The following is a 16,664-nucleotide window of genomic DNA, read 5'->3' as shown; positions in this document are numbered from 1 at the left end:
TCTCCTCCAGTAGAAACCATAGAATGCAAATGTCAAAAACAGAGAAAGTCAAGGGACAGTGCTAACATATTGTACTTCTACTCAGCATCCTGAAAACACTCCATCAGTTACATGAAGTATAAATGCACCTGAATTTAGCCCTTTACAAGCTACATAAGCCAAGCACACAGGTAAAACATGCACATGCCTCTAGAGTGAAACACTATATAACCATTTCAGATTAAACCGGAAAATTCTTCTCAGACCTATTGAGAAAATTTGTGCCTGGGATTTCAATACACAAAATCTAATTAGTCAAGGTAAAAATAACCATGTATACGACCATAAAGAATGCCATGGGATCTCAAATGTTAATCATCACCAGCATCCCTCTCACGTCTGGATATCGTAAAAAAACCAACCCTGAGTGTGCAAACAGAGGGAGCTTCCCCACACAGCCAGAAGGGTGAAGGTACATTTTCCTTCCCATATATCTGTTTCAAAGGATTTTGAGCAACTTGTCCTGTTATGATCTTCATAATGTATCTTAATGCTGGTTAGCTTTGTTCTCTTGGGGGGGATCTTAAGCTGTTTGTATCTAATAAAATACTCCATCTTAATATATATATAGTAATAATGTCTTAAGAACATTACTCTTGTAGACAGAAACCAATAAAAGAAGGTCTATAAAGAAGGGATGCAGGTTTGGTACCAATTTGAAAACAAGAGATTAACACTAATGAAGGACAGAAATTGTTCTTATACAAGCCACTTGAATTTTAAAAATATGTATAGTTTAAGGAAAACACATATAACAAATTGTGTGTTTATAGTGAGTATACCTCCCTATACATATCACCAACCCACAAGCGAGTATGAACACAACAGTCTAACAAGCATGTCTGTTATAAAATTATTCCTCAGAGCAATGGAATATTATGGATTACCTTAGCAATTAATGAAATTAATTAAAGGCTCCTTGAAACATTCAGATCAGGAGAAAGATGCATAAGAAGTTTTTCTTTAGCTAATTTGAGATTATTTGAGTGCTGTGCTCCCTCGGCAGGAGACACACTAACAGGTTCCTGCAGCTTTGTAAAACCATGGGAAAACAGACTCCTCGGGGAATTGCCGCACAAGCACCTCCTTGTGGCGCTGAATCCTCGGAGCAGAAGCCGTAAAAGAGATGCTATCTGAAAACCTCCTGGGATTTTCCTTCAGCTTCTTTGAGGGGATGTACTTGTGGGAATCTACCGAGGAGCAAACCTCCAGCAAGAAGTTTGACTTACCGAGGGATTGCAGAACTGCTACCCTAAATCAAACATTTGTGCTGCTCAGACTGTGTATCTCTCCAAGCTCCAAATGCATGATCAGGGATTAACAGAACGAGGATTTAATCTGGCAACTATCACAGTCAAAATATATACACATACTTTGATATTCAAACACACAGCTGTGCATTCAAGAGATGCAAACACAATGCATCTCTATATAAAACTGAGGATGATAATCATTACTAATCTACATGACAGAAATACTTAGGGACACGTGATTTGAGTGATATTTTAGACACAGTGATCAGTGGTTTCCCAGGCTTTGGTTCACTGGAAACAGGGCAGTAAATCTTCCTGCAGGTACACAGTGATGCCATTGCTGTGGCTCAAATTGGCAGGGAAATCAGATTACAGTTCAATAGGCCTACAATAAAATTAATTAATGTTATGGAACTTTGCCACAGTCAAGTATTATGATTCTAGTCTTAATGGCTTTACTACACAGCCTAAAATGATTTGAGAAGTCCTTATACATACCCCACAGGGTATATTATATGCAGATGACATCCTAAATGTCTTAGTTGCTTACAAATAAAGGATGAACAACTTTTTGACAGTTATGATACACAAATTAGTGAAAATGAGATTCTAGAAAGACAATCAGAAGAAAAAGGGTGATTTAGTAGAAATCAATATATTTTCCAACTAGTACTTAAGGGAAAAGGCACAGAACAAAAGTTTCCTCTCCTCAGTGAGTGAAGAATTGCAGGTTAAAGCATAAATGTTTACTCATTTTTCTCAGACAAATTCTGCCTTAGTACTAGATGGAATTAAAAAAGAGTCTCCTCTTGTTTTGAAAGGCGAAAGATTTTGAGTACCCAGCTGTAATCCTACAATGATTATGTGTCCAGTGGAAAGATGCTAGCTAGTTCTATTAAAAATGCCTTTACATTACATACTAGATGATAAATTGTGATGGCAGGTAGATTTTTTTTTCCTCTGGGAAAGAACCCAAAACCAACCAAACAAAAAAACCACCCCACAAAACAAAAAAAACTTCCCAGTCAAGCAGCCAAAAACTGAACTATTTGCTTCCCAAATGAAAATTTCTTCCGCTTCAACAAGAAATTAACTTGCATAATTTACTAGACTGTAATACTCATACAATCATAGAATTTAAGGGCTGGAATGTACCTTACAGATCATCTAGTCCCAATCCCCCACTGGCTTGCTGGAGTCATGTGAAACACTTGTATAAAGGTTAACCCATCATACTGCGATGCCTTTTCCTCATTTCCAGCAGTACATGCTGTAAGGGCATCCTTAACTGCGATGCCTTTTCCTCATTTCCAGCAATACATGCTGTAAGGGCATCCATGGATGTACACACCTGTCTTACATAAGCAACAACTGCCTGTATCAACAAAGTTAATGTAATCACAAATTGGAAAAGATGCCCTATGTAAGAACTGATTGTCAACAATGGAAATTGGTGCACTTACTGATCTTGCTACTAAAATCTTGCTCAGATATTACAAAAAGAAAGACACTGCTCTAGGCTTCAAAATTCAGCTGATGTGGGCTGAATCTTTCTTAAACAGATATGATTGTATTTCAATGTCTTTTGTAATTATGACAATTTTGACAAGATAATCATCTGTTCTGAACAAGGACTTTTTAAGGTTTAGAGACATAACACATAAGATTTATTTAATAATCTGTCAATTTTTCTATGAACCCTGCTTTCAAAAGAAATACTATGATTTCATTAAAATAATTACAGAAAATCTACACCTGAAATTATAAATAACAAGTACCAGGTATACAAAGGAGTGATCTAAAAGTACAGGAACTTGAAAGATTCAAAAGGTGATAGCATAACTTTGTTCTATTAAGATAGTTAACAGAAGTTTCCATGTTAAATATCCTGCACACTAGGTCAACTTTTGAACCATAGTCTTCAAAATGGAGAGAAACAAGTCTGTAGCTATGCTAAAATTACATAATCTAGAAATTACATAGCAGCCTCATTTCTCTCTCCTTTCCTCACACTTTGTTGCCTGTTTCCTCTTACTGCTTTTGGAGAAAAGCAAAAGCCAATACTACAGAGCACAACAATCACTCAGAGAAGCAGAAGTACAGGATAAAATCAATAGGAAGTGTCTTTAAAATTTTAAACATCATATCAATTTTAATTGTATATATTAATATTTCTTCTAGGGCAAGATAGGAGTGGGAAAACCAAGGAATAGAATGGTATGGTGTTTAGGCAGTACAGATGTAGAACAGTAGGCACAAGAAAGAGGATGAGAACAGCTCCGAAATTTCTACAGAAGAGTTGCTTCCTCTTAACTCCTGCTGCCACCAATTATGGTCTTACTGTAGTAGTCAGCACTGCACTTGCAAAATTCAAGTACGTTTTGCCTCTTATACTGGGGAAGTTATCCTCTTTTAATTGAAAACTCCTGCTTTTGGAGAGCAAAGGGTGAAGTACTCAAGCAACACAAGGTTGATGACCATGTAGGCAAAGCTTCTTAAGACACTTCAAGATAAAAACCCCATAGTATTCTCTGAGAAAATGCTACAGATACAGAAGGTTTTCCACCTAAGCTACCTGCAAGACACAGCACTTCTGTCATTCCACCGCAGCAGAACATGGCAGAACTCAAACTCCTACCTGTGAATAACACCACCAGAATAAGCTCCTGCACGATTCCCACTGACTGGCATTCTACATTACAACCACTCCAGCAGAAGTGGTTCCTATCGCTTGGCGAGAATGAGGACTTGACAGCCTACGCACAAACCTATTCCAAGTATAAAATGACATTTTATTCACCACAAAATCAACCACTGTGTTTCTGAACAGCTATTTAATGCTACAAGGTTAGCTCTTTCAGAAGGCATTCAGAAAATTGTTCCATTTCTTCATAGAGCTGAATTACAAAACAAATGTATAAATAGAATGAGTTATTTAAATAGGCGAATGGATAACAGATATGGGAGAATTCCAACAATCATTTTCTAAGAGGCTATCTTCTCCAGAGAAGTGAAATTTAAAGACAGGAAATTCACATTTTTTTTTTCAAAATTCTTTTAAAGTATTTTTTCCTGTAAGAGGAAAGAAACAGCCAAAAAAATTTATCAAATGATATAAAAGAAACTTCAAAAACGTCACGTCAACTCACCAGCCTGATTACAATTTTCAACAGATGTTTCAGTTGTTGTTTATCTTTTTTGGACTTCAGTACTTCAGCAAAGCTGTCCATATTTTCTGGAGACATAATCTTCTGGCTGTCTCCTCCATACAGCTGACCCAGCAATAAGAAGCACCGTGAGGCACTCACAAATATTTCAGTATCTTCACTGCGAAGCTAAAAATGAACCAAAAATGAACAAACAAAAATCAAATTGCAGTTTCAGAAAAATTGCATATCACTGGGGATTTGGAAGAGTATTAACATTTGCATTGTGCCAGGAAGGAATCATTTCTAGTTGACTGACTCAAAATTCCATTAAACGAAGCTTAATAAAGTGATGAAAATATAATTAAAATATATCTGTTCTTAAGCAGCAGTATAATAATGTCTTCACTATGATTCTAGCAAATCACCTATCTACAGCAACATCATAACAGCACTGGAAATGTTGCTTCCAACTATCCTATTTCATTTTGCTTTTAACAGAAGTAGTAATAGCAGAAAGCATCATTATAGCCATGATGTCTAATCTTCTACATTATGCACACCATAAAATTTCATTTAATAATTTCTAAATCAAGTCTATGGCTTCTGGTTTAGGTAGAGCACAGGCTACCTAGCTATTTAATGGATTTTAAGTAGTTACATTAGGAGCTACGTTTTGAAGATTTTAAGTATTTTCCTGCATTCCAGCTTTTCTGCACTCCTTTGAAGATTAGACACTGCAGCAGGCCCTAGCAATAGGGTGGAAAATTCTTTCCTGGGAAGCAAAATTATGGAAGAGATTTAGGGACATGACTAGTAATCATCTTTATGTGAGCTTCTGATAGTATGACACTGCTATCAAAATGATTTATATCTTTCTTGAAAGTACAATCTGGAAATAACAAGTAGAGACATTCTATTCTATTCCATTTGATTCCATTCTATGCTATTATGCTGTATTTGGCACTGACAATAACATCTGGAATGACAACAGGAATGCAACACCTAGTTTTCAGGAAAGCTAGCCATAGAGGTTTCTTGGGAACAGGCAAGAAGATGAGAGATTGGAAAACATAACAGCAAAGGACTGAGGGAATTCAATGTCTAGAGCATATCAAAGAGAGGGTTAAAGGGCACTTGATCACATCCTCTCAGTTACTGTGAGAAAAAGCAGGCTGAAGATAGGTTAATTCCTATACCTGGAATAGGACTGGTAAGAGATGATAGCTTGAAAGTTTAGACAAAGCAATTCAGATTAGAATGAAGATAATACTTGGACTACCTTTTTTCTTTCTCTCTTTAATAAGAGCAATTAACTGCTGAAACAACTCTCTTAGAACTGAGACAGATTCTCCACCAAAGGCAATTCAAGTATCACAAAAATATATTTTTTTCTAAAAAAATAACAAAACCATTTACTATAACGAGGAATTAATTGAGGAAAGTCCTGTCTTATGTTATATACTATCCTCAACTAAATGACTTCAACAGCTTTTTCTCACTTTATAATCTATGACCTGAACAAAATACATTGGTGGAGGTCTTAATCAATTAGGTATAGAAGTGTAAAAACACCTCATCACTCCCACTCATTTTTTAATTCCAAAATTACTATTTGCATACAAAGAAGTTAAAGTACAGTTAACAAACTCTCCTTATGGACAATAAAGGCAAATAATTTATATAATCTGTCCAACCATTTATATAACACACCCAACCATTTCAATAATGATTACCTATTTAATCTGCAGTATGAGTTTCCTAAGTTTTTTCATTCTAAGGAAATCCCATACAGTTACTTTAAAGCAATCTGAACATATCATCAGACACACACCCTTCAAATATTCAAGCAGCAATTCCCCAGGGATCTGCATGCAAATATAATCCTGTTTTCCACTAGCTTTGTAGAGCTGGCTGTTTAAAACAGACTGAACTGAGATGTAATCTCAGAATACATAGCCCCAAGCCATATCACATCCTATTTGACCTAATGCTATGCAAGTGACAGGACCACAGCAGTTATTTCTTCCTCAGTTTTGCTGTATGGTTTCTCTTCATGACAATCTAAATGCCATCTATTTGATTGTTTCCTTTCCAACATCCAGAATTATCTAATAACATCATCAACTTAATTAGCAAGGCTAAAAAGCAGGAAAAGCTACAAATAGTAACAAGCTTTATAGCTCCATTTATACCTTCAATCCTTATCAAGATTTTTTTTAAAAAAATCCACTGATCTCACTGGGGGTTTTGAGATGATTTGTATTTCCTTTACTGAAATAAAATGCAATTAGGTAACAGAAGGACAAACTAAACTACTTTAATATATGTCCCTTACACCTTTTAAAAGCAGCAACTCCAATTTACAGTTTGTTATTAGATCAGTGCAGACAGGTATATCAACCACTCCCTGAAGAAAATCACAGTACAAATGTTGTTTGATGGCTAACCAAAAAAAAAAAAAAAAAAAAATCAGTGAAAATTTTGGACAGATATATCCTTGCCAAGATATTGCAGTTGAGACTAGTTCCTTGGGCTCCATAAGCACAGAAATCCCATGTGTAGTCAGGAATCACAACAGCCATACTTAGACATGAGACTGTTCCCAAGGTCTTTTTCTGAGATACTCACTAAATATCAGAGAAGTGGAAAGGTGTCAGTCTCTGTTGAGGATTGCCCTACAATAAACTTGTGTGAAGAAACACATAAGCATCACATTATTCAATCTCAAATGCCAATGAAGCCCTTCATCCCCTGTTGTACTTTAGGCTCTTCTGCTCCTCTGCTTCACTAGAGTCCCTTTGAGCTTCAGTGTTATCTAGACTTCGGGGAGCAAGTTGCTGTTACCCTGGAAAAATTCAGGGTAAAACAATAACAGCATAGGTCTTGTACGAAGAGAAAAACAAGCTGGGAATAGGAAAGACCATATTTACTCTGGAGAGAATGAGAATCACTGGCATACAGTCTAACTCTTCAATAATTAAGGTAGAAGAGGAACCTCTCAGCAATGTCCCTATTTAAGTATGTCTGCATCAGCATTTTTCTCTGTAACTCTCATCATTTTGCTGTTTCACTACTGACAAGTAGTGATTTAGATGTCAAAAGCCCTAAGCTGGTAACCTGAAATTTAGCATGGGCTGCCAGTCAGTGCTAGTACTGCTTATAAAGAGTAGAGGATCTGAAGAAAATTACTGGTATAAAACAAAAGCAGTGACTGAAAATATAATAAATATCCGTAAATATAGAAAACCAAGGCATGAAAATTCAGCTTTCAAGTGAGTAGATGTCTTGTGTTTAACAAGAACAGTAAAGACAGAATCATGTTTCTCAACAATGAATACAGATGGACGGTTCACCTCTTAATTAGCTGGAACAACATTCTGAATATTTTTCTAATCATAGCAATTCGATTTGGTATGAAGTATATTTCTTTGAAATGCATTTACAGTTTTTCATAACAGCAACTAATTAAGTTTTGTTCTTTCAGGGGAGGAGGAACCCACAAAACAGAGTTCCAATGCTTTAAGAAAATATCTGCCCCATATTTCATATTTACATGAAAAAAGTCTAGTGGCCTTTCATTTCTTTTTGCTTTACCAGTCTTAGATGGAATTATGGATTCAGAAATGTTAGTAGCATTTTTCCTTGCAGCTGTTAATATTCTGGGCTAGTGTACAGCTTGAAAAAAACCCACATCTTAAATTACTAAACAGCTAAGGTCATAAACTTTGCCATTCTCTAACTCAAAACTGTAGATCTATTTTACACTTCAAAACTTTAAAATAATACCTCATGAAAAGACTTCAGTGCAATGAAGATAGTGTATTACCCTTTACTTAATTTTTATAGCCTTGTTATAACTTCCTGCAAACAGGCTTGTAACACAAAACGCCTCTTCCTTTCTAGACAGAACCTGTTCTGTGCATTTTAGAGTTAATGTGGTGAAGAGCAGGAAGTTTTCTGTTATGGCACATCTATATTTCTGCAGCTTGTTCTCAAAAATTCCATCATTTTGAACTGAGTTGCAGTGTGTTCATGAATTGCAAAGCACTGCAAGAAACGTGTCATCATTTGAGCTGAAGTGGCAGTTTTCACACCATCGGAGTTGTTACAGCGTCTAATTTTAGAGCTACAATGAAACTGTCTGGATTACCCAGAGGGGACACTATTTCAGTGCATTAATGAGGTTATACACTAAGCGAGTTTATTACGATAAGAGATAGATATTCATTAGATCACTAATGTGATTACAGAATGTGCTGTAAAGGAAGCACCATTGGGATCTATAGGGAAAAAGATTTTGCAAACATTGAACAAAATGTAAAAGCAAAATATCACTATTAATCTGCAAACTTTACTATCCTATACTTATTAGAAAATATGCACAGTTTCAAATTAAAAAAATAAATATTTTGACTTCGGGCAAAATTGCCATTCGCCAGTTTAAGGGAAAATATTTTAAAAACATATATATTTTCAGTTCATTTTAATCTAGCATTTAATTTAGTGCTGAGAAACTAAATGCCCATTGTTCATGTGACAACATATTCTTATTTCCTCTGTTATATTTGTTTGGGGTTTTTTTTGGTTTTTTTTTTAGGGTAGCTCTGTATAAGAGAATTCTTCAAATATAATTTGCAGGTAACATTTCAAATACAATAACGGCAATAGATTACATAATGCATAAAAAACCCCATGCCTCTCCACTCTGGCCAATGAACAGTCTGTATTCCCAAGAAATGTGAAATAAAATTCTCCGTTCTCCAAGGTTATCATTCTTCTGCTGTCCTTTTCATTATTCACTGGCAAATACCTCAACATGCTTTGAAAATGAAGTCTGGGCACAGCCTTAGAGTCAAGTGCAATACAGAGACAGAAAGGACTTAGAAGAGATCATCTCCTTCACCCATGCGCATTGAGGCTTTAGATTGGTGCTCTTCATGTTTGCACATGATTAACAGGACTTTCATCAGTAACATACAGAGCACAGCAATGAACTTCAAATTTTACTAGTAATATGATAATGAAGAAACCTATCACCAAAAGCCAAGAAAAGTTCTCTCGTCACAGCCTGATAGGCTGCAGAAAAGACTGGAAGATCTATACCTAGGAACCAAATCTAGGACCTACAGAGAACAAAACTGTTTTTCATAGGAACTGGAAAGGTTTCTCAAAGGTTTTTCACTTCTCTCATCTGAAGTGATTTCAAAAGTATATAGACATTAATATTTTTTCCAGTATAATGGGTACATCAAAAATTAGAAGGTGTATTCTATCTTCTATAATTGCTGCAAGTTTCAATATACTATTCAAATTGCATTTTTGTTAAGCAGAGAAACATTTCCCAACAAAGGTAAGCGTAATTAACTTTTAAACACAAAGTTGTCAAGCAGAAGACTAAATGCTGAATTTATTTTCCTCTCATTGATCAATTAGGGGCATAATGATCATTGGATTAAACATTGAATTCTCCGTATTTGCAGTGTTTTCCGCATGACAGAATTCATAATTATTTCTTTTGCATTCTTAAAAACTCTGAAGCTTCATTTACATGCAATCTAGGTTTCCTATATTTGCTTTGCTATGCCTTTAGTGATAGACTAAATCACAACTATAGAAAGGGAAAATTGATTCTAAGGTTTCAACATTTTTAACTCACATCGATTTTTTGAGAGATTATTAAGAGAAAAAGACATGTAGAACTTGAGGAAAATAAAAAGTCAAGTAAATGGTGCATGAAATAATAATTTTACTTGAGGGATATACATACTAATAAGGGAAAATTATTCAAAGTGATGTAAGAAACTATAAATATAGTAAGATAGGTAGAAATAGCAAACCAGAGAAGATCATTTTAACTCAATATCTTAATGCAATGATTAGTTTAAAATTTAAGACCTCCATTGTCTCCAGAAAATAAAGTTCACAAAGAACTGAATGCCTCAAAATGGCAATATAGGGTTATGTAGCCACACAGCACAATGAATACAGAGAATGACACTGGCAGCTCCACAGAACTTCAGTTTAGGTAGGCCTGAGCCTCTTTGAGGGTAGGGAGTGTATATGTCTTGAGAGGTGCTCTAGACTTCACAGAGAATCTAGTTCCATTTAAAGAGATTAGAGCATAAACCATTTTAAACAAGTGGAACCCAAATGCTAAAATAATTATTCCATTGTTCAAACTCTTCCAACCTTAAGAGGAAATATTTAACACAGCAATGGGCAAAAAAAAAATATTTAAAAAAATATTTTAAAATAGCTGAAATAACTTTCATAGATCCAAGCAAGCCCATGTTTGTAAAGAACAATACATGTACATTACAAGAGAAAACCCCTCACTTACAAAATCTTAAACAAAATTCAAAGCCAAAAAAAAAAACCCCAAAGTGGCACCAATGGTCTTTACTCTTTACCTGTATGTTAAAAGCAGCAGATTTAAAATAAGCATTTTAAACATACCAGAATCTGTAGAAGTACAGAACAAAGCAAAACCAAATAGTGATTTGCAGCCATGCTTCTGAAATACAAGGGCAACTCACAATCTAATCAGTACATGCTAACTATACAATTATCCCATCCTTTAATTAAAAACTTACAAAAGACTTCCAGGTGGTATAGGATGAGTAAAGCTTGGCCTCTAATTTTTTTGTTCTTTAGAGAGTTAATAATTTAAATTTATGACTAGTTTCACTTTAAAGGAAAATTTGCATCTCTTCATGTCATACTATTTCTCATATATAGTGATTAAAAAAAAATAACAAAAAATTAAAAGAACTTATAAAGATGAAAAATTATATAGTTGAAATTCAATCACTTTGGTTTAGGTCACTCAGTGAACATCTCCAAAAAGCCTTTGTCAATAGCTGGTTTAAATAAATCCATCAAAGGAGGACTTAGCAACAAGTATAATGCCAAAAATTAATAAAAAAGGAATCACACACTTCTCCAAAATAGAAGATGACAGACAGTGCTAAAGATAGCAAAAGGACCACAGTATTCTATCAGAAAACATCTGAAAGCCTCTATTTAAATGAAAAAGAAAAAGCCCTGGGTTTGGGAGAGAGCACAGTGACTCTGAAACACCTCCAAGTGAAATAACCTGGGAAGGATACTGTGATGTGCCACAGGGAAATTCTCACATACCATTTTAATGGCTTTACATTGAATAAAAGGCTGATGCAGCCTCTAAAAGCCCTGTCGGCCTCAAGAAGCTTTCCTCTACTCCAAACCATTACACACAGAGCCAGTACAAATCTCTGGCACAGTAGGACAGAGGTTGAGCTGATGAGATGCATCAGGGCCACAATGCAGTACTCTGTGGAGATCTCAGTGCAGTGCTATGACATCTAGTAAACCCTGAAGGGGCTGCCTTTAAACAGACACACTTCAAAGACATTTACAGATCACCAGGGACCACTCCCACCCATAAATCCATCAGGATCATGTTAAAATAAAATAAAACCCTTGAGTAAAACTCAGAAGGCTCAAACCCCAGAAAATAATATTAAAAGGCATCACTTGCAGCAAACAAATTTTGTGTTTACTGACTTTTCCAATGGTAGCAGTACTACTAATTTCAGATTTTGAATACCATCCTTCCCCTATGCAGTAATCAACAGTTGATTCTTAAGGACTAAAATTTGCCTATACATATGTAACCAAACAGAGAATCTGCAGCCTGTCCCTCATCCCACTTCTATGCTTGGGACTGACAGGCTTACTCTGACATCACTGGTAACCTGCACATCACCGTGACCTGTAACTTCTTACAAAGTATTAAGAGTCCTTGCTTCATACTAGGTGAGAGATTATAAACAATGAAAAACTAGCAAACAGAGATCTAAGATGTTGAATTTGGTTGAATAATTCCAACTATAGCAGCATTCCAAAAGGCTTACAATCAAGCAAATTCTCACCAGTTGAATAAGCTGGCTACTTAGGTCCATCAGGGGTTTATTGGCAAGCAGAAGGTCTTCGGCAGTCTGCGTGTCCCCCCCTGTGCCAGACTTCTGTGCCTTAATAAGATGAGAGAAAATAAAAAGCAACCTTGGTGACTGTTCTGTTATGAGGAACAAATTAGGTCCATTAGGTGGTCAAAGTGTGAATGGAAGTCTGAGGGAGACTTATACAACCCTTCTCTAGTTAAGAATTCCTGTGCTCCCAATGAGCAGCTATGGTCCCGATGTCTGTGACAATAAGCACAAAGCAAACGGGACTCATGCTGTCATGCCCATTCTGCACAGGCTGAATATACTGACCTATATGACATTTCTTCAGCAAAGTGCAATAATCTGTACATGGAAAAGATATCCCCAAACTCATAAATGTTTTATGTATTTGTAATTTATTTCAACATAACATGTCTATTTTAACATTAAAGTTTAACTGGTTTTATTCCCTTTATCAGGAACAATTTTACATGCAACTCAAACAAAGAAAATCAAGGTGACTGAAAATTTAGGATTCTCATCGATGTTGTCCAATTTTGCCCTTCTGACTCATCTTGTATCCTGAAATATTCACAATATATTATAGCAATTTGAAAAAAAATTAAACAGGAACAATAAAGTCTTCCAGTGACCAAACTCTGCGATAAGACCTGTCACTACTTAAAAATTAAACAGGAACAATAAAGTCTTCAAGTGACCAAACTCTGTGATAAGACCTGTCACTACTTGTAATTCTGACCACTGACATCCCCCCTTATCAAGACACACTGCCACCCTATTTATGACCCATTCCTGCCCCAGGGCAACAGAAAGATCTGCTTGAAAGATTTTTCATTCAATTTCATTATCTTGCCACCAGCTTTGGACCATGACCCTATAGACAGTCAATCTGCTAGAGGAAAAAGTAAATATTTTGTCTGAAGATAACATTTAAAAATCATTTCGTATTGTGCTTCATTTATAGCTCAACCTTAAAAATCACCATCCAAATGTAATACCTGAAGATTTTAATTTGGTTAAGCGAACAGAGGAACAAGGCGCCTAAGAAGGAGACACTGCTCCTCAGGCTCCACTGTTGATACTGAGGAGTTGAAAGGGCAATGCCTTTCTTCTGAAAAGAATTTTGAAATAAAACAGAAGTGAAGAGTTGTTTCCCCAGGTAATAAGTCACATAGGTATGTCTCTCACTGAGACTAACCACAATGACCTGGAATGCTGATGCCCAAGAAGGGCAAAAAGACAGTGCAGAGAAGACAAAAACATGGAATGTTCATATTAATGAAAAAAGGCAAGTAAGCCACCTGCACTTCAGCAAAATTTCTAACAGCTTTTTTCTGGTTAGTGCTTGGATAAGAAGATAGATATCCTTCCATCAAGGATGTTTGACTACTTTCTTTAACTTTTATGTGTTTTTTGGGAAAGAGAATGATTAATATCACCACAGGAATTATACATTATATACTACACCATGCTTAAACCTACATTAAGTTACTAAATAGAGTCTACATCTCATATTGAGATTGCAAATTCCTTTCAGCTACTGTGGATCACCTGTGGCATATAATGTGACGAAACTTCACCGAGACAGATATCCAGACTAATCTGAAACTTTGTACCACTTGCATTAAAACTTCCATTAAAACACATACAAAGAGCAAACTCAGGAATGAACCTGGATACAGTTATCAGCAGTTTCCAGCATGTGAAGGGCAATGGAAAAGTGGTGTCATGTTTTGCCTACGCACCTGGATAAGGTTATCACTTTACACATAAAATGCTAAAATAAAAAAGATTCAAGTGGAGGTACTACCGTCTGTAAAAGGCAACTTGAGACTAAAAAATTAATACTAAAAGAAAATTTGATTTTTTTTCAAGTTCTGTTTTAGAAGGTGTCTTATTCAGAAGATTTCTGCACAAAGAATTATATTCGTTATCACTACAGTGATGCACTTAGTGACATGTGGATAGAGAAATACTATGTAGTCACTAACTAATGGCCATCGTTCAGTCACCACCAGGGCATGTGTACTGAGGCACCTGTGGAACTCTCAGTGGCCTTGTGACAAGGATTGTCAAGACAAGCAAGCCAAGGGCAAGTAACATCATCATAGTTCTATAGGAGCACAGGACGGAGCTATGCTTCAAAACTCAGTTTTCCAGATGCTTCTTGTTACCCATTAGCCTTCCACACCAAAAAGATTACTTTGACTAGAGTTAGACAAAACTGGAGCTGGAGTTTTAGTGCATCAATCAACTGATGTATTCAAGTAAATCCAGAAGAGAATTGGTCTTAAATGAATAGATTTAAATTTTATCTAAACAAAAATCATCAGTTTGACTAATATTACCAACCCCTGCACAGGATCCTCTTTCCTCATGTGTCCTCCAGGATAACTGGCCTCACCACTTTGTATGGAGCATAAATACAGAATTTAGCTCTGTGTGACTACATAGAGTGATGCCAAAAATATGACAATCAGCAATTAGTCTACAAAATTTGATTTACATAGTGATTGTTAGATGAGAAAACCATTACAGAATCTGCTAACAGAGGATTCAAAAAAGACAAGGTATTGTACCATGACATCTAGATTTTTCTTTCAAAAATTAAAATAAAACAAAACAAAAACCTCTCCCAGTGAAATATCTGGTTCATAAACATAGCTGATTATGTAAATCAGTGTAGAAAAAAGGGAAAAAAACCCCTCAATTTTCAATATCAGCTTCTTACATTAAGCCCTCTTAAAAAAAAAGAAAAAACCACCAAAACACTCCAAAACAACCAACCAATGAAACAAACCAAAAAACCCAAACCAAAACCCCCCAAACCCAAACCAAAAAACTACCAACCCACAGAGGAAGACCCTGTCAGAACAAAGCAGCCACATCCTGGAAGACAATACAACCCATTTGCAATCTTTTCAGTCTCTATTCTCCAGATATATTTGACCTGATAAGCTTCTCTGTTCTTCACGGGATAATCCTAACAACATCAAAAGCCTGACATGAAGAGTACACATTGTTGTCTGCAGTGTAAATAACAGAATCATAGATACAGAAGTTACTTCCACTTGACTAACTTCGAAATTTAGCAGACCATTTGAAAACAAAGTTTGCTAGCTTAACATAATGTCTAAAAAAAGATGAATGCTTTTTCTTGATATGTTAATAAGTGAGTTATGTGAAATTTCTTTGAATAGTATCTTTTTGTGCTTCATTTTTAAGGAGAAGGAGGTCTTTGTTAGAGGAGGAAATCCTACCAATGCCATGACTTGCAATGGTTCAAACAGAAACTTGGAAGACAAGTTGAGCTTCCACCACACTCAAAAGTCAATAAAATCAGAATAGTGGGAATCTCATTATTAGGATAACAGAGGTTATCTAAAATTTTTTTTTAAGATGGTGGTGACCCCAGAAAATAAGTCCCATACCTGCGAAGTTTGGTGCACAATGTTTTCTGTATACTTCAGCATGCATTGCAAAATGTCCAGCAAGGACCGCAGCAGTGCACCTGGTGTCTTGGTGCTGCTTTTGTCATCTGCCTCCAAGTACAGTGGCACAGTTTGCATTAGGAGACGGCGGATGTGACAAGTCAGTCCTACATAGAAAGTGAGACCAAAAAAAAAAAGAAACAGGTTATCAGGGAAAGAACAATGTGGAAGGTGATTAGAACAACAACAAATTTTACGTACATTATGAATATTTATTAAATTTCCTCTTTTTATCCATTATTAGAATTACCTCCTCTCCTATTCTGTTTGCACCAGCTCATAAAGAGAGTTAAATTTTGCTAATTGCATAGAAAATTATATGACATTCATTAAATTAAAACATACTTTGAATCCTAAACTCTTCTGTAGCATGGTGGTACACAAATCTCTTTCACAACACCTGTGGTCACAAGAACTTATCAATTTCTCTAGGCTGTTATAAAAGTGACACTTCAAGGTCAGAGCCTAAAGTTTCATAACTGAGCCTGAAGTTTCTGAATTGGCCTGCCAATTGGAACCTTACCCATATGCTTTAACAGTAGAATTGGTTATGCTTAACATAAAATATATTCAGAAGAACATTATAAATGTTTTGGATACTGAATACTACACCTAGAATGTTAAGATTTGTTTGACTGATGGTAGTAAAAACTTTCCTGAAAATACCATCTTGCTTTGAAGGGGTTTTTTTAAGCTCCTTTAGAATTTGACATCAGCTCCTGTAGCTTCCCCAATCACAAATCAACTGATATAGCAGAAAAAATATAATCCATTTCAAGGCAGCAC

The 16,664-nt window shown here is 35.8% G+C and overlaps 1 protein-coding gene across 1 annotated transcript; it reads right to left on the bottom strand.

Moving 5' to 3' along the window:
• Window positions 1–2,514: 2,514 nt before the first annotated feature.
• LOC103807917 (serine/threonine-protein kinase ULK4-like) lies at window positions 2,515–15,985 on the bottom strand (the record flags this gene model as incomplete). Its single annotated transcript, XM_009080668.1, has 4 exons — window positions 2,515–2,667; window positions 4,442–4,627; window positions 12,355–12,453; window positions 15,819–15,985. Coding segments are annotated over 4 exons (605 nt in total), but the record flags the coding sequence as incomplete, so codon positions are not given.
• Between the last annotated feature and the right edge of the window lie 679 nt (window positions 15,986–16,664).

Source organism: Acanthisitta chloris, unplaced genomic scaffold (genome assembly GCF_000695815.1).
Source record: "Acanthisitta chloris isolate BGI_N310 unplaced genomic scaffold, ASM69581v1 scaffold10008, whole genome shotgun sequence".
Classification (NCBI taxonomy): domain Eukaryota; kingdom Metazoa; phylum Chordata; class Aves; order Passeriformes; family Acanthisittidae; genus Acanthisitta; species Acanthisitta chloris.
The sequence above is the reverse complement of the archived record's forward strand: the minus strand, read 5'-3'. Positions and strand labels throughout refer to the sequence as shown.